General features: G+C 42.1%; 1 protein-coding gene across 1 annotated transcript; it reads left to right on the top strand.

The window, feature by feature from the left end:
• The first annotated feature begins 15,543 nt into the window (after nt 1–15,543).
• On the top strand, nt 15,544–18,129 carry LOC126991807 (uncharacterized). Its single transcript, XM_050850479.1, has one exon. It carries the CDS (start codon nt 15,703–15,705, stop codon nt 18,049–18,051), a length of 2,349 nt encoding a protein of 782 aa, XP_050706436.1. The 5' UTR covers nt 15,544–15,702; the 3' UTR covers nt 18,052–18,129.
• Nucleotides 18,130–21,983: the final 3,854 nt, after the last annotated feature.

Raw genomic sequence — 21,983 nt, 5'->3', positions numbered from 1 at the left:
CCTAAGCCTATTTTAGCCAATAAGGTCGGGGTCTCAAACATCCTCCCCAAAAATTCCATCTGTGTCCGACGCTCTGTTAAAATGTTATTCTCGCAAAACTGTGACACAGACCCGAAAACGTTTAGTGGCTCGAACCGATCTGGCCACGTGTTCACAGGTTCGAACCGCGGAGGTACAATGGGTCGAGTCGACCTCAGCCCCTGACCAGTGAAGCCGCCGAACTGTCGTTAACTGTCATCCTCTCGCCCTCACGATGGGGGATACCTGGCAAATGTCAGGTGTTCAGTCAGGTCAGGCTGGTCAGGTCACAGGCCACCTGGGTTTCCGTGGTGTAGAATGACCCTAGTAGAATCATTTCTAGTTCAGCTACGAGACCATCAGCATAGTTACTCAAAGCTGTTGCTGAAACCCATTGACATATGAGGTATTTCTATCCCGGAAGAGTTTACAGAGAGCTTTAAAAGCTGCTAAAATTAGGAACACTCCGACTGTCATTGCTGGTTAGTGGCAGATAAACAGGTAAGCAAAGAAACATCAGTGAGTTAGTGGTGGGATTAGCTTGCAGAATCTTGAAATTGGTTTCTGTTTCCATTTATTATGTAGAAAATTTTATTAGTATTTATGAAATAGTTCTACCGCATCAGTAAGTGTGCGGCAATAAAAAAACAACACTGTCTCAATGGGCAAGACGTGGCCTGGAGGCAGTAACCACGGCGGTGGGCGAGAGCTCTCACCCGGGTTAGCGCCATCGTGACGGCGGGAGTGGCAGTTAGTGACTGGTCGGCGGCTTCACCTCGTTCAGCGGGATTAGCGGCCCGTGGCGACTCCACCAATTCTACCGCCATGATTCGAATTCTAGATTGGCGCTTCGTTTGCCTTTTTTTTTTATTTCTCCTATTACTGGGGTTGGCTTTCTTGGTGGGGCCCGGTGGCTGGCCGTAGCCCGGTATGGTGCTGGCAAGTGTTTATAGTGGTGCCATCTTGTTTGGCCAATGCTGCTCCCCAGAGGTCACCTTTGATCCTCTTTTTAAAGATAATTTAGAGTCCGGATTGATAGGTGGTCTTCAGGTCAGCATGTAGGTAGTCTTAGGCCACTCGGCGATGACTGAAAAATTGCCAGCTTGTTTGTGGCGAGGGGCGGGACGCGAACCTGCCGCGCCCGCACGGTGACCACTCAGCCGCCCCTCTCAGCATAATGCAAATGCAGACCACAGATGCCTGCAGCTCGTTAGGGATCGAATCTTTCAATTTGAAAAGGGTGAGCTACCTATTATTTTCCCAGGTTTAAAATCACCCTAACATTTATCTAAGAATAAAAGTCACATAATAACTCATCCAGGAGAGAAGAGACAGTTAGACAGTTGCCGAATCGGGGGTAAGCTACTCCCGGTGAGATATATAAGAGGGCCGAGATGGTGCTGCAAACCTGTCAATGACCCTACCATGTCCTCACTTTCCGTTTCTCTGTTGTCTCATCAACACCAGAGAGTAGTTCAGCATGATCCGTAAAGACAAATCCTCTCTTTCTACACCATACTACATTCGCGCACATCACTTCCTCCTTCTTTTTCATAATTCAAAAATTACTATGGCTGAAAGAAACACTGCCTCAGAGTCCCCGTCTGGGGAGAACCAAAATGACCCCACACTGGGCTCCCTTTTGGCGCCGACCATAAGTGGTGTCCTGATAACTCTTCAACTTTTGCAACATTCGTAGTCTTTGCTCTAACTTCCATTCTGAGGGCACACTCCTCCTACTCAAACCACTCCTTCGCTTCCTAACCAGAAACCCAGGTCTCAGGGCCACTGACAGTAATCTCTACTCTGTTCCTTTCTACTAACTCTATCCTTGATTTCAATTCAAAGCTGAATATTGCGCCTCTTAAAGCAACGACATAACTTGCTATCGTGCCCATGACCTTAACTCTTCAGAATTTTCCACCATCATTCCATTACTAAGTACATCTGTGTTGTTTGTCGCTCACCTAAGTCAACCTTCTGTGTAAAAATCTTTCACTTTCAATTCCAAAGCGGAGCACATCTTGACTCACACTCCCTCGCTAAAATCTCCATCTTAGGATATTTCAATGTTCATTTAACACATTCCACGCTCTTTGTCTACTCCTCACGCAAAATCCTTGGTTCAAGCACGCTTGTTCTCGTGCTATAATAAATAAAGAGACAGCTCACAAAAGGTACCAGAGCCTTCGCACTAATGCTAATCATAATATTTACACTTCCTCCCGGAATCGTGCCAAATCTCTTCTCCAACTAACCAAAAACCCCGTCATCAATAGAAAATGTCAAAACCATCCTTTCTCTAATTCTTCCAGAGACTTCTGGCACCTGGCTATCTAACAATTTGACTTCTTCATCTTTCTCACCTCCACTTTGTCACAATGGCAGCACAGCTGTCACATGTGTCTCAAAGGCTGAACTCTTAGCTCAAACCTTCTCTATAAATTCAATTCTAGACGATGCAGGGCATATCCCTCCAACTCCTCCCCCTTCTGACAACACTATGCCTGTCATTAAAATTCTTAGGAGTGATGTTTTCTATGTCCTGTCCGGCCTCAACCCTCGGAAGGCTTACGGGCCCGATGGAGTGCCTCCTATTGTCCTTAAAAATTGTGCATCCGTGCTGACACCCTGCCTGCTCAAACTCTTTCGCCTCTGCCTTTCAACATCTATCTTTCCTTCCTACTGGAAGTAAGCCTTCATACAGCCTGTGCTTAAGAAGAGTGACTGTACCAATCACTCAAACTACCGTCCTAGACGTTTACTTTCCTGTCTTTCTAAATCTTTTGAATCAATCCTTAACCGGAAAATTTTTAAGCATCTGTCAACTTCTCACCTTCTATCTGATCGCCAGTATGGGTTCCGCAAAAGGTGTTCTACTGGTGATTCTGTCTTTCTATAGCTGACTCCTGGTAAACCTCTTTCAGCTGTTCCGATGAAATTTTCGCTGCTGCTTTAGGCATCTCAAAAGCTTTTGATAGGGTCTGGCACAATTTTTTCCTGTCCAAACTATCCTCCTACGGATTCTATCCCTCTCTCTGGATCTTTATCTCCAGTTTCCTTTCTGGCCGATCTGTCTCTGCTATGGCAGACGGTCACTGTTCTTCCCCTAAACTTGTCAACTGTGGTGTACCACAGGACTCTATTTTATATCCCACACTTCTGTTGTTCATTGATGATATCTCCAAAACAAACTGTCCTATCCACTCGTACTCCTCCTACTCTGCATCACTCAACATTATCTATCATAAGACCCTCCCTACACGAATGACAAGCCTCTAGACTGGACACTGCAGAACGCTGAACCTCAGATCTTGCTGTCATTTCTGGTTGGGGCAGGAGGAACAGGTATCCTTCAACGTCTCAAAACTTGGTTTCTCCACTTGTCAGAGTGTCAACTCGACACAATCTTTCAAACAACTATCCCTATTCTTCGACAATACTCAACTGTCAACTTCTTCTACACTAAACATTCTCGGTCTATCCTTAATTAACTCATAATCTTCACTGGAAACCTCATATCTCTTTCTCGCAAAATCAGCTTCCTCGAGGTTAGGCGTTCTTTATCGTCTCCGCCAGATATTTTCCCCCTCTCAGATGATGTCTATATACAGAGGCCTTGTCCGCCCCCAGATGAAGTATGCATCTCACGTGTGGGGGGCTCCACTCACACAGCTCTCCTGGACAGAGGGGAGTCTAAGGCTCTTCGTCTCATCAACTCCCTTCCTCTTACCTGCAGTCTTCTAGCTCTTAAATTGCGCCGCAGTGTTGCACTTCTTTGAACCTTCTATCGATACTTTCGCGCTGACTGCTCCTCTGAACTTGCTAATGGGATGCCTCCCCTCCTCCCGCGGCCCTGCTGCGCAAGTGCGCATGACTTTCCACTGTTGCTCATCCCAATGATGTCCAAATCCCTCATACAAGAGTTAACTAGCATCTTCATTATGTTGCCCTTCCTCTGCTAGACTCTGCAACAGCCTTCTTTCGTCTGTACCTCTTCCTGCCTATGACTTGAACTCTTTCCAGAGAGGAGCATCAGGACGCCTCTCCACCCGAAACTGACCTCTCTTCTGGCCTCTCGTTCTATTCTATTTTGCCAGAGCAGCGTCTAGCGGGACTTTACGTTCCTGTCTTTGTTGTTTGCCCTCGAGCTGCCTCCCTTGCTGTAAAAAAAACTTCAGAGGAAAAAGCTACTTTTACCAATAAGCTTCCTTAGCCCTAACCCTTCTGCTTACTCTGTCAAACTGTTCTCTCCGTTGGGCTCCTCCGATCACAACCTCATTTCTGTATTTTGTCCTATCGCTCCTGTACACCCTCTGGACCCACCGAAGAGGTGATGCTTCTGGCATTTTGCTTCAGCTCGGTGGGACGACCAGAGGATGTACTTTTCAGATTTACCGTGGAAGATTATTGCTTCCAGGATAGAGACCCTCTGTGTGCCCAGCGCATCACAGAGGTGATTATCTCTGGAATGGAGGCATACATTCCATGTACTTTCTCTACTCCTCATGCTAAAAGTATTGGTTTAATCACTCTTGTTCTCGTGCTGTCAAAGATAGAGTGGCAGCTCACACTAGGTACCACAGCCTTAGAACTCACGCTAACCATGACCTTTACATTTACGCCCGTAATCGTGCCAAATCTATTCATCGACTTACCAAAACTCCTTTATCCATAGCTAATGTCAACACTTTGCTTTCTCTAATTCTTCCAGACTTCTGGCACTTAGCCAAAATATCTCCTCAATTTCACTTCTTCCTCTTTCCCGCCTCTTCTTAACCCAGACGGCAGTACTGTCGTCTCTTCTACTTCTAAGGCTGAACTCTTCACTCAAACTTTCTGTAACAGCTCCACTCTGGACGATTCTGGGCATATTCCTCTTACTCATCCCCCCTCCGACTCCTTTATGCCTGTTATTAAGATTCTTCCTAATGATGTTTTCTATGCCTTCTCTGGTCTCAGCTCTCAGAAGTCTTATGGACCTGATGGAGTGCCTCTTATTGTCCTTAAAAACTGTGCTTCCGTGCTGACACCCTGCCTGGTCAAACTCTTTCGCTTCTGCCTATCAACATCTACCTTTCCTTCCTGCTGGAAGTATGCCTTCGTACAGCCTGTGCCTAAGAAAGGTGACCGTTCCAATCCCTCAAACTACCGCCCTATAGCTTTACTTTCCTGTCTATCTAAAGCTTTTGAATCAATCCTTAACCGGAAGATTCAAAAGCACCTTTCCACTTCCAACCTTCTATCTGATCGCCAGTATGGGTTCCGCAAGGGGCGATCTACTGGCGATCTTCTTGCTCTCTTAACTGATTCTTGGTCATCCTCTCTTAGCCGTTTCTGTGAAACTCTCAGTTGCACTAAACATATCGAAAGCCTTCGATAGAGTCTGGCACAAGTCTTTGCTTTCTAAACTGCCCTCTTTCGGATTCTATCCTTCTCTACGTTCCTTTATCTCCAGTTTCCTTTCCGGCCGTTCTATCTCTGCTGTGGTAGACGGTCACTGTTCCTCTCATAAACCCATTAACAGTGGTGTTCCACAGGGCTCTGTCCTATCACTCACTCTCTTCCTGTTATTCATTAATGATCTTCTTTCCATAGCAAACTGTCCTATCCACTCATACGCTGATGGCTCCACTCTGCATTATTCAGCTTCTTTCAATAGAAGACCCTCTCAACCGGAATTACATGACTCCAGGAAGGAGGCTGCAGAACGCTTAGCCTCAGACCTTACTATCATTTCCGATTGGGGTAAAAGGAACCTTGTGTCCTTCAGTGCCTCAAAAATCCAATTTCTTCACCTATCAACTCGACACAATCTTCCAAACAACTATCCCCTATTCTTCGACAACACTCAGCTGTCACCATCTTCAACACTAAACATCCTCGGTCAATATTTAACTCAAAATCTTAACTGAAAACTTCACATCTCTTCTCTCACTAAATCAGGTTCCTCAGGGTTGGGCGTTCTGTGTCGTCTCCGCCAGTTCTTCTCCCCCGCACAGTTGTTATCCATATATAGGGGCCTTGTCCGCCCTCGTATGGAGTATGCATCTCACGTGTGAGAGCTCCACACAGCTCTCTCGGACAGAGTGGAGTCCTGGGCTCTTCGTCTCATCAGCTCTCCTCCTCTTACTGATAGTCTTCTACCTCCTAATTTCCGCCGCCATGTTGCCTCTCTTTCTATCTTCTATATGCTTCACACGACTTTCTACCATCCATGCTCATAACTATCATTGTCCAATCCTTATGCAAGAGTTAACCAGCACTATATCTTTCATCCTTCACGCTGGTACTAACTAGAACAATCTTCTTTTTCTGTATTTCCTACGACTTGAACTCTTTCAAAGTGGAAAGGTATCTGACCCACTCCTTCCCGAAACTGACCTCTCCATCCTGAGATTTCAATGTGAGCCACCAACTTTAGCGTTTTTTTTGGGCACGATAACAGAAAACCTTATTCCCGATAACCGATAACTGATAATGAAAAAACGGCGATAACCGATATTCGTTAACTAGAGACACAAATAATAGTAACCGATAACCGATACCCGATATAAATCCACAAGATACTAGCACTAAGTCCGATAGGCGAAAACAAGGCTATATTGATATTTCAGATAGAATAACATTGATGAATTCAAATTTTCATTATCTGTATTTGTGAAACTTACAAAACCTTAAAATCACACGTTGACACGCATGTGTGACGGTAATACCAAATTCCTTTTACCGGAAATAGAGATAAACGGAGAAAATTGTAGTTAGCACTGTAAATGTTTATTTCTATATACCAATGTAGAAAATATTCCGTTGCAATTTTAAATCAATTAAGAGTTGCTATCAGATATTCAGTTTCTGCAGTAAACCTCGCTGTTTGTTAGATGGGAAGACACTCTGTACTGAACCTGTATCCTTATATGTACAGAGTGTCGTCGTCTAGAAACGGAAAAGGAGTGGTGGTACTGTATGTTTGATTCAGCTTTCCAGCACGTGCTAATGTTAAAAAGCATTGTGAGACTGAAAAGGACTGTACTACGGCTGCAATCGGTCTGAGCATGCACAGTTCACGAGAGACCAGTGTGTGTGTGTGCCACGTGCTTTGGCGATGGGACACCAAATTAACACAACAATGGCAACAGCGTATCAGTATTGGCATTGTCAAAGCCAAATACATCTTGAAATATGGAATATTGAAATTTGAGGCAGTGAATAATCATTTTGGGGCAAAGTTAAATGATTTTTCTATGATATATTGATTTTGAGTAGCATAAAAAATAACCTAGTATTTTAATTTTCATGATCTAAGGAAAATAAATCTCATAATGAAGATATTTCATACCCCGAAGTTTTGTGTCATACAACACCGGGCCACGCATGCGCAATAGGGAGACAACATTTTTTCACGCAAGTGTTTATAGATATTATCGCTATTTGGTTACAAAAGTAACGAAGATACCGATATATATTTAAATAAGTAGCAGATGGTCGATAATTCCGATTTTGTTATCAGCGATACACGGAGATCGCGATAACTTATCGCGATAACGCCCAGCTTATGACTTTGGCTTTCATCCTCATTTCACTGACCAGCCAAGGGTGAACAAGCCTATCTCAACTTTGCTCTCCTCAATTTACCGACATACAGTTGGTTCAACACTCACGTATTCACGACCGGCTTGGAGACCAGCCTTAAATACTAGACCTCTTCCTTACCTCAAACCCTTTTGCTTACATCTGTCAAACTGTTCTCTCCGTTGGGCTCCTCCGATCACAACCTTATTTCTGTATTCTGTCCTTTATCGCTCCTGTACACCCTCTGACCTACCGAAGAGGCGATGCTTTTGGCATTTTGCTTCAGCTCGGTGGGACGACTTGAGGATGTACTTTTCCATTCCCGTGGAATGATTGCTGCGTCCAGGATAGAGACCCTCTGGGCGCCAGCGCATCACAGAGGTGATTGTTTCAGGAAGTGAGGTGTGCTGAGGCCCTCACGACCCTACCCATGCTAAAAGCCTTGATTTAACAGTTTCGCTATTGTCTCATCAAAGAGAGAGGCACCTCACAAAAGGTACCAGAGCCTCTCGAACTCCACCATGAGCTTTACATTTCACACAACACACAATCTATTCTTCAACTTATTCAAAATGGCGTTTATCCATAGCAATGTCAACACCTTGCTTTCTAATTCTTCCAGAGACTTCTGGCTTAGCCGACCTGAGAGGTGATAACTCCTCCAATTTCAATTCTTCCTCGTTGCCTCTTCTAACATTCTGAGAAACACCATCTTCCTCCCTCTAAAACTTCACCTTCTTCCTCACAGAAACACTGGTTTCTGGAAGCGACTGACAGCAATTCTTACTCTAATTCCTCCTACTATCTCTATCCTCAATTTCAATCCAAAGTTGATGTTGCACCCATGTGCGCAACGACATCACTTTGCTCTCGTGCCCACGACCTTGACTCTTCAGAATTTTCCACCATCTGGCTAAGACTTCATTGTCAATCTATTACTAAATACATCTGTGTTGTTTATATCTCACCTAACTCTACTAACTATGTAAAATTCTTTTGGCTACCTGAATTTAAAGTGGAGCACATCTGACCCACTCTCCTTCGCTGAAATCTCCATCCTGGGGAGATTTCAATTTTCACCACCAACTTTGGCCATAGCTGGGCACGATAACAGAAAACCTTATTCCCGATAACCGATAACTGATAATGAAAAACCTTAACGGCGATAACCTATATTAGTTAACTAGATAAACAAATATAGGCGATAACCGATAACCGATACCCGATATAAATCCACAATTCCGATACTAAAGCGATAAGTCCGATAGGCGAAAACGTAAATGATACTATATTGATATTTCAGATAGAACAACATTGATGAATTCAAATTTCTTTTCATTATCTGTATTTTAGGAAACTTACAAAACCTTAAAATCACAATGCTGACACGTACATGTGGACGGTAATATTAAAATGCCTGAATCGGTGTTGTGTTATTTTATGTCTGAATCGGTGTTGTGTTATTTCATGTCCCCATCAAATTGTCAGATCGCAGCCTGTACAGTCCTCACAAACACTGGTCTCGAACGGTGCATGCTCAGACCAGCAAGCGTAGGCCTGTACAGTCTCACAAAGCTTTTTAACCTGTATTAAGAGTTGCTGGAAGGCTGAATGGTCTCAGTGACATATAGTACCAATTACCACCACATAGCAGTATTATTAATATTATCCTCGTTGTTTTAGAACGACACTCTGTACGAGTTGTATTTATATGTACAGAGTGTACGTCGTTCTAGAAACAGCGAGGATGGTGGTACTGTATGTTTGATTCAGCTTTCCAGCAACTCTTAATGTGTTAAAAAAGCATTGTGAGACTGAACAGGTCTACACTTAATGGTCTGAGCATGCACAGTTCACGAGAGACCAGTGTTTGTAAACAAAAGCGCCAGCTTTTGACGATGGGACACCAAATAACACAACACCCGTTGCCTTCAGTATCATGGCATGGTCACAAACAAATATGGAATATCAAATTTGAGGCAGTGAATAATCATTTTTGGGGCAAAGTTAAATGATTTTTCTCTATGATATATTGATTTTTGAGTAGCATAAAAAAAATAGCCTAGTATTTTAATTTTCATGATCTAAGCATGAAATCTCATCACCGAAGATATTTCATACCCCGAAGTTTTTTCATGCAACACCGGGCCACGCATGCGCAATAGGGAGACAACGTTTTTTTCTGAGAGGTGGAAAAAAAGTAGCGATTATCGCTAGTTTGGTTACAAAAGTAACGAAGATACCGATATATATTTAAATAAGTAGCGGATGGTCGATAATCCGATTTTGTTATCAACGATTAAGTATCGCGATAACTTATCGCGATAACGCCCAGCTATGACTTTGGCTTTCATCCTCTTTCACTGACCAGCCTGGTGAACAAGCCTATAACTTTGCTCTCCTCAATGACCTACAGCAGTTGGTTCAACACCCTACACGTATTCACGACCGGCTTGGAGACCAGCCTTAAATACTAGACCTCTTCCTTACCTCAGACCCTTTTGCTTACTTTGTCAAACTGTTCTCTCCGTTGGGCTCCTCCGATCACAACCTTATTTCTGTATTCTGTCCTATCGCTCCTGTACACCCTCTGGACCTACCGAAGAGGCGATGCTTTTGGCATTTTGCTTCAGCTCGGTGGGACGACTTGAGGATGTACTTTTCCGATTTCCCGTGGAATGATTGCTGCGTCCAGGATAGAGACCCCTCTGTGTGCCCAGCGCATCACAGAGGTGATTGTTTCAGGAATGGGGGCATACATTCCACGTACTTTCTCTACTCCTCATGCTAAAAAGCCTTGATTTAATCACGCTTGTTATCGTGCTGTCAAAGATAGAGAGGCACCTCACAAAAGGTACCAGAGCCTTCGCACTCCTGCTAACCATGATCTTCATATTTCAGCCCGGAATCGTACGTGCCAAATCTATTCTTCAACTTATCAAAAACTCTTTTATCCATAGCTAATGTCAACACCTTGCTTTCTCTAATTCTTCCAGAGACTTCTGGCACTTAGCCAAAAATATCTCCTCCAATTTCACTTCTTCCTCGTTCCCGCCTTTTCTTAACCCAGACGGAAGCACTGCCGTCTCTTCTATCTCTAAGGCTGAGCTCTTCGCTCAAACTTTCTGTAACAACTCCACTCTGGGCGATTCTGGGCATATTCTTCTTACTCATCCCCCCTCCTACTCCCTTATGCCTGTTATTAAGATTCTTCCTAATGATGCTTTCTATGCCCTCTGGCCTCAACTCTCAGAAGCTTATGGACCTGATGGAGTGCCTCCTATTGTCCTTAAAACTGTGCTTCCGTGCTGACACCCTGCCTGGTCAAACTCTTTCTGCCTCTGCCTGTCAACACCTACCTTTCCTTTCTGCTGGAAGTACGCCTTCGTACAGCCTGTGCCTCAAGAAAGGTGACTGTTCCAATCCCTGAAACTACCGCCCTATAGCTTTACTTTCCTGTTCATTTAAAGCTTTTGAATCCTTAACCGGAAGATTCAAAAGCACCTTTCCACTTCTAATCTTCTATCTGATCGCCAGCATGGGTTCCGCAAGGGGCGTTCTACTGGTGATCTTCTAGCTCTCTTAACTGACTCTTGGTCATCCTATCTTAGGCGTTTCGGTGAAACTTTCTCAGTTGTTTCCAGACATATCGAAAGAATTCGATAGAGTCTGGCACAGGTCTTTGCTTTTTAAACTGCCCTCTTTCAATTTATATGCTTCTCTATGTTCCTTTATCTCCAGTTTTCCTTCCTTCCGACCGTTCTATCTCTGATGTGGTAGACGGTCACTGTTCTTCTTATAAACCTACTAACAGTGGTGTTCCACAGGGCTCTGTCCTATCATCCACTCTCTTCCTGTTATTCATCAATGATCCTCTTTCCATTACAAACTGTCCTATCCACTCATACGCTGATGAATCCACTCTGCATTATTCAACTTCTTTCGACAGAGAATCCTCTCAACCGGAATTACATGGCTCCAGGCTGGAGGCTGCAGAACGATTAACCTCACACCTTACTATCATTTCCGATTGGGGTAAAAGGAACCTTGTGTCCGTCAATGCCTCAAAAACCCAATTTCTCCACCTATCAACTCGACACAATCTTCCAAACAACTATCCCCTATTCTTCGACAACACTCAGCTGTCACCATCTTCAACACTAAACATCCTCGGTCTATCCTTAACTCAAAATCTCAACTGAAAACTTCACATCTCTTCTCTCACTAAATCAGCTTCCTCGTGGTTAGGCGTTCTGTATCGTCTCCGCCAGTTCTTCTCCCCCGCACAGTTGCTATCCATATACGAGGGCATTGTCCGCCCTCATATGGAGTATGCATCTCACGTGTGGGGGGGCTCCACTCACACAGCTCTCTTGGACAGAGTGGAGTCTAAGGCTCTTCGTCTCATCAGCTCTCCTCCTCTTACTGACAGCCTTCTACCTCTTAATTTCCGCAGCCATGTTGCCTCTCTTTCTATCTTCTATCGATATTTTCATGCTGACTGCTCTTCTGAACTTGCTAACTGCATGCCTCCCCCCCTCCCGCGGCCCCGCTGCACGTGACTTTCTACTCATGCTCATCCCTATACTGTCCAAACCCCTTATGCAAGAGTTAACCAGCATCTTCACTCTTTCATCCCTCACGCTGGTAAACTCTAGAACAATCTTCCTTCTTCTGTATTTCCTCCTGCCTACGACTTGAACTCTTTCAAGAGGAGGGTATCAGGACACCTCTCCTCCCGAAATTGACCTCTCTTTCGGCCACCTCTTAGGATTCTTTTTGTGAGCAGCGAGTATCGGGCTTTTTCTTATTATTTTTTACTTTTTATTGTTGCCCTGAGCTGTCTCCTTTGTTGTAAAAAAAAATTAATTTATGACATTTACCGACATACAAGTGGTGTAGCTTGTTTCATTTATCACATTTACCGACATAAAAGGGGTGCAGGTTATCTCATTTATCACATTTACCGACATACAAGGGGTGTAGGCTGTCTCATTTATCACATTTACCGACATACAAGGGGTGTAGGTTATCTCATTTATCACATTTACCGACATACAAGGGGTGTAGGTTATCTCATTTATCACATTTACAAGTAGATTATCATTTATCACATTTACCGACATACAAGGGGTGCAGGTTATCTCATTTATCACATTTACCGACATACAAGGGGTGTAGGTTGTTTCATTTATCACATTTACCGACATACAAGGAGAGCAGGTTATCTAATTTATCAAATTTACCCTCCTGGTCAAACTCTTTCGCCTCTGCCTGTCAACATCTACCTTTCCTTCCTGCTGGAAGTACGCCTACATACAGCCTGTGCCTAAGAAGGGTGACCGTTCCAGTCCTTCAAACTACCGTCGTATAGCTTTACTTTCTTGTCTATATAAAGCTTTTGAATCAATTCTTAACCGGAAGATTCAAATGCACCTTTCTGTTTCTAACCTTCTATCTGATCGCCAGTATATGGGTTCCGCAAGAGGCGTTCTACTGGCGATCTTCTTGCTCTCTTAACTGATTCTTGATTATCCTCTCTTAGCTGTTTTGGTGAAACTTTCTCAGTTGCGTTAGACATATCGAAAGCCTTCGATAGAGTCAGGCACAAGCCTTTGCTTTCTAAACCGCCCTCTTTTGGATTCTATCCTTTTTTCTGTTCCTTTGTCCCCAGTTTCCTTTCCAGCCGTGCTATATCTGCGGTGGTAGACGGTCACTGTTTTTCCCCTAAACTTATGAACAGTGGTGTTCCACAGGGCTCTGTCCTATCTTTCACATTCTTACTGTTATTCATCAATGATCTTTTCATAGAAACAAATGTCCTGTCCATTCATACGCAGACGACTCCACTCTGCATTATTCAACTTCTTTCAACAGTAGACCCTCTCAACAGGAATTGGGAGACTCCAGACTGGAGGCTGCAGAACGCTTAACCTCAGACCTTGCTATAATTTCCGATTGGGGTAAAAGGAACCTTGTGTCCTTCAATGCCTCAAAACCTCAATTTCTCCACCTATCAACTCGACACAATCTTCCAAACACCTATCCCTTATTCTTCGACAACACTCAGCTGTCACCTTCATCAACACTAAACATCCTCCGTCTATCCTTTACTCAAACTCTTAACTGGAAACTTCACATCTCCTCTTTCACTAAATCAGCTTCCTCGAGGATGCGCGTTCTGTATCGTCTCCGCCAGTTCTTCTCTCCCGCGCAGTTGCTATCCATATAATAGGGGCCTTGTCCGCCCTCGTATGGAATATGCATCTCACGTGTAGGGGGGCTCCACTCACACAGCTCTCTTGGACAGAGTGGAATCTAAGGCTCTTCGTCTCATCAGCACTCCTCTTACTGACAGCCTTCTACCTCTTAAATTCCGCCACCATGTTGCTTCTCTTTCTATCTTCTATCGATATTTTCACCCTGACTGCACTTCTGAGTTTGCTAACTGGAAGCCTCCCCACCTCCCGAGGCCCCGCTACACGCGACTTTCTACTCATTCCTATGCTGTCCAAATCCTTTATGCAAGAGTTAGCCAGCTTCTCCATTCTTTTCTTTGTCTGTATTTCCTCCTGCCTACGACTTGAGCTCTTTCAAAAAGAGTGTATCAAGACACCTTTCCACCCGAAGTTGACCTCTCTTTTGGCTACTCTTCACTATTGTCTGTTGTGGCAGCATCGAGTAGTGGGCTTTTTTTTTTTGCCCTTTTTTTTGTTGCCTTTGAACCGTCTCCTTTGTTTTAAAAAAATACAAGAGCTGCAGGTTGTCTCATTTATCACATTTACCGACATACAAGGGGTGTAGGTTACCTCATTTATCACATTTACTGACATTCAAGGGATGCAGGTTATCTCAATTATTACATTTACTGACATTCAAGGAATGCAGGTTATCTCAATTATTACATTTACTGACATTCAAGGAATGCAGGTTATCTCAATTATTACATTTACTGACATACAAGGGGTGTAGGTTATCTCATTTATCACATTTACTGACATTCAAGGGATGCAGGTTATCTCAATTATTACATTTACTGACATACAAGGTTTCAGGTTACCTCATTTATCACATTTACTGACATACAAGGGGTGCAGGTTTTCTCATTTATCACATTTACCGACATACAAGGAATGTAGGTTATCTTATTTATCACATTTACTGACATACAAGGGGTGCAGGTTATCTCAATTTATCACATTTAAAAACATACGCTGTAGTTTATTTCAACACAAATTAAAATAAATATGGGTGGGACAATGTCGGTAAATGTGATAAATAAAACCTGCACACTTTGTAAATCGGTAAACGTGATAAATGAGATAACCTACACCCCTTGTATGTCGGTAAATGTGATAAATGAGATAACCTACACCCCTTGTATGTCGGTAAATGTGATAAATGAGATAACCTACACCCCTTGTATGTCGGTAAATGTGATAAATGAGATAACCTACACCCCTTGTATGTCGGTAAATGTGATAAATGAGATAACCTACACCCCTTGTATGTCGGTAAATGTGATAAATGAGATAACCTGCACCCCTTGTATGTCGGTAAATGTGATAAATGAGATAACCTACACCCCTTGTTTGTCGGTAAATGTGATAAATGAGATAACCTACACCCCTTGTATGTCGGTAAATGTGATAAATGAGATAAGCTGCACACCTTGTATGTCGGTAAATGTGATAAATGAGATAACCTACACTCCTTGTTTGTCGGTAAATGTGATAAATGAGATAAGCTGCATCCCTTGAATGTCGGTAAATGTGGCAAATGAGACAACCTGCACCCCTTGTATGTCGGTAAATGTGATAAATGAGATAACCTGCATCCCTTGAATGTCGGTAAATGTGGCAAATGAGACAACCTACACCCCTTGTTTGTCGGTAAATGTGATAACTGAGACAACCTGCACCCCTTTATGTCGGTAAATGTGATAAATGAGATAACCTGCACCCCTTGTATGACAAGCAGTCGACAAAATACACGGTGCCGTGCCGAAATTCATCCACCCTGTGTGCATTTAAACAAGGCGGACGGACTAAAACAAGGGGACGAGACTCGACGGCACACGGCACTGTGTCCTCCCGAGTGAGTGATGACGCCATGTACGTCCTTACAGGTAACCAAGAGTCCTGGACACCAGCCAGCAGCCACCGACAGAAGATGGCGGCCTTCACGGAAAGTGTTGTCTTCCGTTTGAAGTTATTGCGCGTCCTGGAGACGGCCGGCCAGAAGGTGTTGACGTACACCCTCCTGTGCGGGACACCAGGCAAGGACCCGAGCGAAACCCTCGTCGAGTACCTCGCCAGGCTTCCGGACACCTCGACGGCCAAATACAAGAACATAAAAGAAAAAGGAAAGTACTTCGATAAGACTCAGAAGCCAATGATCAATAGTGATCCTTCATGTAGCAACTTTGATATTTCCTTGCTCTCTAAAGCGATTACAGTGGCATGCGAAGGATGGGATGATACTTCTCAGCTCGCTAGGCTGGTCAAGATGATAAAGGACACGAGGAATGACGTGGTGCATGAAACACATAAAAAAATTACTAAACATGCTTTCCTGACCGAGCTCACAAAGTTGCAGAAAGAATTTGATGAGACACTAGACGCCACGATGGCGAAGTACAACACTGACGGGGTGGAGTGTGACAAGAAGAGGAAAGAAGTTGAAAAGCATGTCCGCGACATCAGGGACGAGAGCCTTAGCGAGGATGAAGTATTGAGAAGGTCCTTGCGCGATCTGCTGCCACACTTCCGGAAGGAGGCTGATGAGGAACTCAAACAAAGGCTTGACCGTGCCACGCTCCTTGACCCGCTTCGGTTTCTCAACCGCTATGAACAGCTCCGAGTAGACGTAACAACTATTTTCTCAGAAATTATCATTGAAGAAGAAAAGAAGAATATCCATTACTCGAAGCTACTCACTCTCGCCCAGAATAGTAGTGCACCCGCATCGCCACACCTTATACTGATAGAAGGAGATGCTGGCAGTGGAAAAACCACTCTTCTTACATACACTCTTTCCAATTACTTGAAGGAGGAGAGTGATCGCCACATGGAGGGGCTCGGCCACTACCATCTTTTGTTATGGGTGGTGTGCCGAGAGAAGAGTAGCCTCACTCTTAAGGATCTGATAGACAGCCTCCTGCCCGGCGCCTATGCCCGGTATAGTAACTTACTGATGCCTTTACTGAAGTACAGCAGGGTCCTCTTCCTGATAGATGGGCTTGACGAGATGAACGACGATTCACTCGTCAGAGATATCCTGAGCCAAGCTAAGGACTGCCCTAACTTCACTTTACTTTCAACATCCCGCCCAGAAGCCATAGAAGGAATGAAGGCAATGACGCCCAAAGAATTTAAGGTTTCCCACCTGAAGCTGGAGGGCGTCTCCGTTGATATGAGGACCGAGCTAGCATTAAAGCACTATCGCTGGCTGTGTGGCACCAAGCCTGTAGACGAGGCCCGCCTCAGGCAGGTCATGCAAGAGTTAGCCTGGAGTGAGATCTTCAGGATGCCTCTAAATATTCTCTTCCTCGTGACTTTATTCCACATCGAGCCTCAAAAACTGACAACCAAGATAACCCAGACCGAGCTGTACCAGAAGATCCTGGACTGGTGTGTGGCGAAGTTGCGGCACAGACTCGCTGGTTGTCCCGGAGTACCCAAAGGTCCCCTCCTCGGGATAGCAATTAAACGTTTTTTGCTTGAATTGTACAAAATTGCATTGCAGGGACTCCTTCATAGCAAATTATATCTCAGTGATGGTGATCTAGAACACCTGGCTGAGTTCTGTGACGGAAAGGGCCTGCCGCTGGAGGACACCTTATCAGCCTTCTACTCCCTGCGGCGGGTTGGGACGGCAGAGCAGTATCACGCTCCTCACAAAGGCCTTCAAGACTTTTTCGCGGCCTGCCACATTCATGGATGCTTCAGTAACAACTACAACTCAGGAGACATCCGAAAAGAGCTACACAAAATGGCAGGACAAAACCTACAGCTTGGCCCGCTCAGGAACATGTTGTGTCACCTACTGGGGCTGCTCAGCCGTCGCAGTCCCAGTGTCAAGGCGGTGGAGGAAACCGTGGACCTGTTACAAGCGTCTGGGATGAAGAACACTAATGACTGGCTGTCTGTGCTGGCGGAAACGGAGCCCGATCTCGACACCATGCTAAGGGTGGCACACCATATAGACCGGGATGAAGAATATGATAATAATTATAACATATTTGTACGTGACGGCACAGTGAACATCGCCACTCTCCTTTTGCCTCACATCCGTCGAAGGAAAGTAAACATAGACCTGACGAGGGACCACAGTGGGATGGAAGACTTGCTTGCAGCCCTTCATGACCATAAATTAGACCGTCTATACTTCAATCACCACTACAAACACCCTCGTCCAGACGCTGCCTCGGCTCCCCTGCTGCAACAAGCCCCATGGTAAGACACGTCCACTCACCTCCACCATTGCACTGCGGACAACAGGGACTCACTGTGCTATTGCCTTTCCCAAAACTGTCTATCCATCTATCTGTCAATCCCCTTTATTACCTACCTAGCAATCAATCCATCTAATATATAAACAGAAGAAGCCTGCACTTACCTAATTTCCACTTTGATTATCCTGAAATTGATACAAGTACACCATAACACAAAAATTTTCCTATGAGGTGAATTGACAGAAATAATTTACATCACCACGATTATCATAAAATTTTGCTTTCCTCTATGGTATTTTGTTTGTTATCATAATACATCGTTACCAACACCAGAACGAGCTAATATAGTGTCTCATTAGTTTCATTTATATTATTATTATTATTATTATTATTATTATTATTATTATTATTATTATTATTATTATTATTATTATTATTATTATTATTATTATTATTATTATTATTATTATTATTATTATTATTATTATTATTATTATTATTACAGTATTATTGGTATAGATATACAATCATTATTATTATTATTATTATTATTATTATTATTATTATTATTATTATTATTATTATTATTATTATTATTATTATTATTATTATTATTATTATTATTATTATTATTATTATTATTATTATTATTATTATTATTATTATTATTATTATTATTATTATTATTATTATTATTAGTAGTAGTAGTAGTAGTAGTAGTAGTAGTATAGTCAGTTTCATTCCGTCTGTCCACTCGGTAACGTGGATGTGGCACCTGCGCGTTGTGAGCTCGCGATTGCGTGAAGATCAACTTTATGTTTTCAGTGATACATTTGAGTGTTTGAGTACACAAAACAAGTGTTAATAACACAAACACTGTGCTAGATCGGCGTCGCATGACCCTCCAACACCCCCCCAACAATTTATATTATGCAACTAGGGGTCTAAAATGGAAAATGCTGGAAAGTAAAAATGGCGCCATTATAAACACTTGCCTGCGCTACAACGGGCTGGGGCCGACCATCAGGCCCTACTATGAAGGCCTACCGGCGCCACAGGCCAAGACGTAAAAAAAAAGAAGAAAAAAATGACTGTTTATAATGATATGTTGTAGGGTTCATCAGGGCTAACAAATGTTCTTATACAATGTCATGTCTACAATGCATGGGTAAGCCAGGAAAACAACTTGAAGAAAACAACAGCAACAACAACAACAACAACAACAACAACAACACTAAGATGGACAATCTGTTGATCGGCGTCTGCGTCGTCGATAAAAAAAACCTCGAGGCCTCTTATATGAACCGCAAACAAGCCGTTTTGCATCGATGATTATCTACCATACAAGCACACGAAGGAACAACTTGTCTATCAAACAGTATAGTCTGATCATACTCGAACGATTCATAGCCTTTCAGATACTCATATTTCATCTCATTCAGGTCCATAAAGTGATATACGACTCTGCAAGTGTCTATACATAAGAAATTTTGATGCGTTGCATGTAAATAACATGTGTAGCCTAATTTGCGAAGTAGCCTATAGCATCGCATTCAACAGTTATTATTTACTGTTACATATTATTTCAATTATTAATCGTTATTTACATGCAGAAAATCAATAAAATACCCTTTATTTGCACTTGCAGAGACAGATGTCTTTTATGGCGTCTTCCATTGTAGTTTCTGTCGTGATCTGAGTCTGATAGAGTCTCGATAACCCAAGATTTGGACGCCATTATTGGGCCTGTTTTCGCCGCGCTTTTCAAACGCTGGCACACGCTCTCGCGGCGAAAACAGGGCCAATAATGGCGTCCAAATCTTAGGTTGTCGGGACTCTCTCTATCAAGAAACTCTACAGATCACGACCCAGAAACGGGTTACGCTATATGGAAGACGCTATTAATACACCTGAAATGAACTATCAATCAATGAATATGAAAAACCACAGATCGTTCGAGTATGATGTGACTATGTTATTTGATACAGGCTTGTCTTTTCCCGTGCTTGTATGCTAGATTATCGATGCAAACGACCGAGTAGTTTTTTGTATACATCAACATTCAAATACATTATTGAAAAATAAGCTTAAATGTCTATCACGACAGTTGATTTTCACGCATACACGAACTAGAAATGGGCAGGTGACACAGCCACCAATATTCCCGCTGTGTTGGTGGCCAGACGGAATCAAACAGAATATAGTAGTAGTAGTAGTAGTAGTAGTATTATATATATATATATATATATATATATATATATATATATATATATATATATATATATATATATATATATATATATATATATTATTATTATTATTATTATTATTATTATTATTATTATTATTATTATTATTATTATTATTATTATTACATTATTATTATTATTATTATTATTATTATTATTATTATTATTATTATTATTATTATTATTATTATTATTATTATTATTATTATTATTATTATTATTATTATTATTATTATTATTATTATTATTATTATTATTATTATTATTATTATTATTATTATTATTATTATTATTATTATTATTATTATTATTATTATTATTATTATTATTATTATTATTATTATTATTATTATTATTATTATTATTATTATTATTATTATTATTATTATTATTATTATTATTATTATTATTATTATTATTATTATTATTATTATTATTATTATTATTATTATTATTATTTTCATACTATCATCATTACTCTTTTATTACTACTACTACTATTATTATTATTATTATTATTATTATTATTATTATTATTATTATTATTATTATTATTATTATTATTATTATTATTATTATTATTATTATTATTATTATTATTATTATTATTATTATTATTATTATTATTATTATTATTATTATTATTATTATTATTATTATTATTATTATTATTATTATTATTATTATTATTATTATTACTATTGTTATTATTATAGCCTATTATTATCTTTATTATTGTTATTGTTATTAGCCTATTATTATCATTATTATTATTATCTTTATTATTATTATTATCATCATTATTATCATCATTATTTTCCTCAATATTGCGTGTGTGTGTGTGTGTGTGTGTGTGTGTTCATTCTCTGTGGTGTCTGTGCCTCCCACGCACACGGCCGTGACCACAGTGGTGCACCGTTACAGCCGTGACCTGGTGTGGTTTAAGGGCCAGCTGGACGCCGACCACTTGAGGCTACTCCCTGAAGGCCTGGAGTACCTGTACTTGTCGGTGGGGGGAGACAGCCACGCACGGACCCTGCTGCCGGCCCTCAGACACATCACCGGGACATGCCCTCACCTAGTCCTGCGTGAGTGTAGAGGCTGTCGTGTGCCGCAGCTGTTGACGTGTATCTCACCTGACGTGTGTGTGTGTGTGTGTGTGTGTGTGTGTGTGTGTGTGTGTAGGTCGATGTATTTATTAAGAATGTGTGTGTGTGTGTGTGTGCGTGTGTGTGTGTGTGTGTGTGTGTGTGTGTGTAGAGAGGCGATAAGTCGATGTATTTATTAAATGTGAATGTGTGTGTGTGTGTGTGTGTGTGTGTGTGTGTGTGTGTGTGTGTGTGTGTGGGGGTGTGGCGGTGTAAGTGGTTGTTTTTATTATTTGTGTCTGTGTGTGTGTGTGTGTGTGTGTGTGTGTGTGTGTGTGTGTGTGTGTGGTGACGGCAGTACATTCTTCCAGTCCTCCACGTCCCGGTATCACAAGTGACCGTTGCCTGCCTCTCACCACTCCCTGATGCTTGGCTGATGTATGTCTGGTACTGTCTGGTGTTGGGATGATGCAGGCAGCCGTGGCCGTGGTCGCAGCCCTTGTCCCGTGCAGAGAGGGTGAGTATGGGTGAAAGACGCTCATTAAAAAAAAGAAAAAAATAGAAAAATAAATTAATTAGGCGTTTCCTAACTCCTGCCGA

This window comes from Eriocheir sinensis, unplaced genomic scaffold, assembly GCF_024679095.1.
Source record: "Eriocheir sinensis breed Jianghai 21 unplaced genomic scaffold, ASM2467909v1 Scaffold345, whole genome shotgun sequence".
NCBI classification, from domain to species: domain Eukaryota; kingdom Metazoa; phylum Arthropoda; class Malacostraca; order Decapoda; family Varunidae; genus Eriocheir; species Eriocheir sinensis.
Note: the sequence above shows the minus strand (reverse complement) of the source record. Positions and strands in the feature narration are given on the sequence as shown.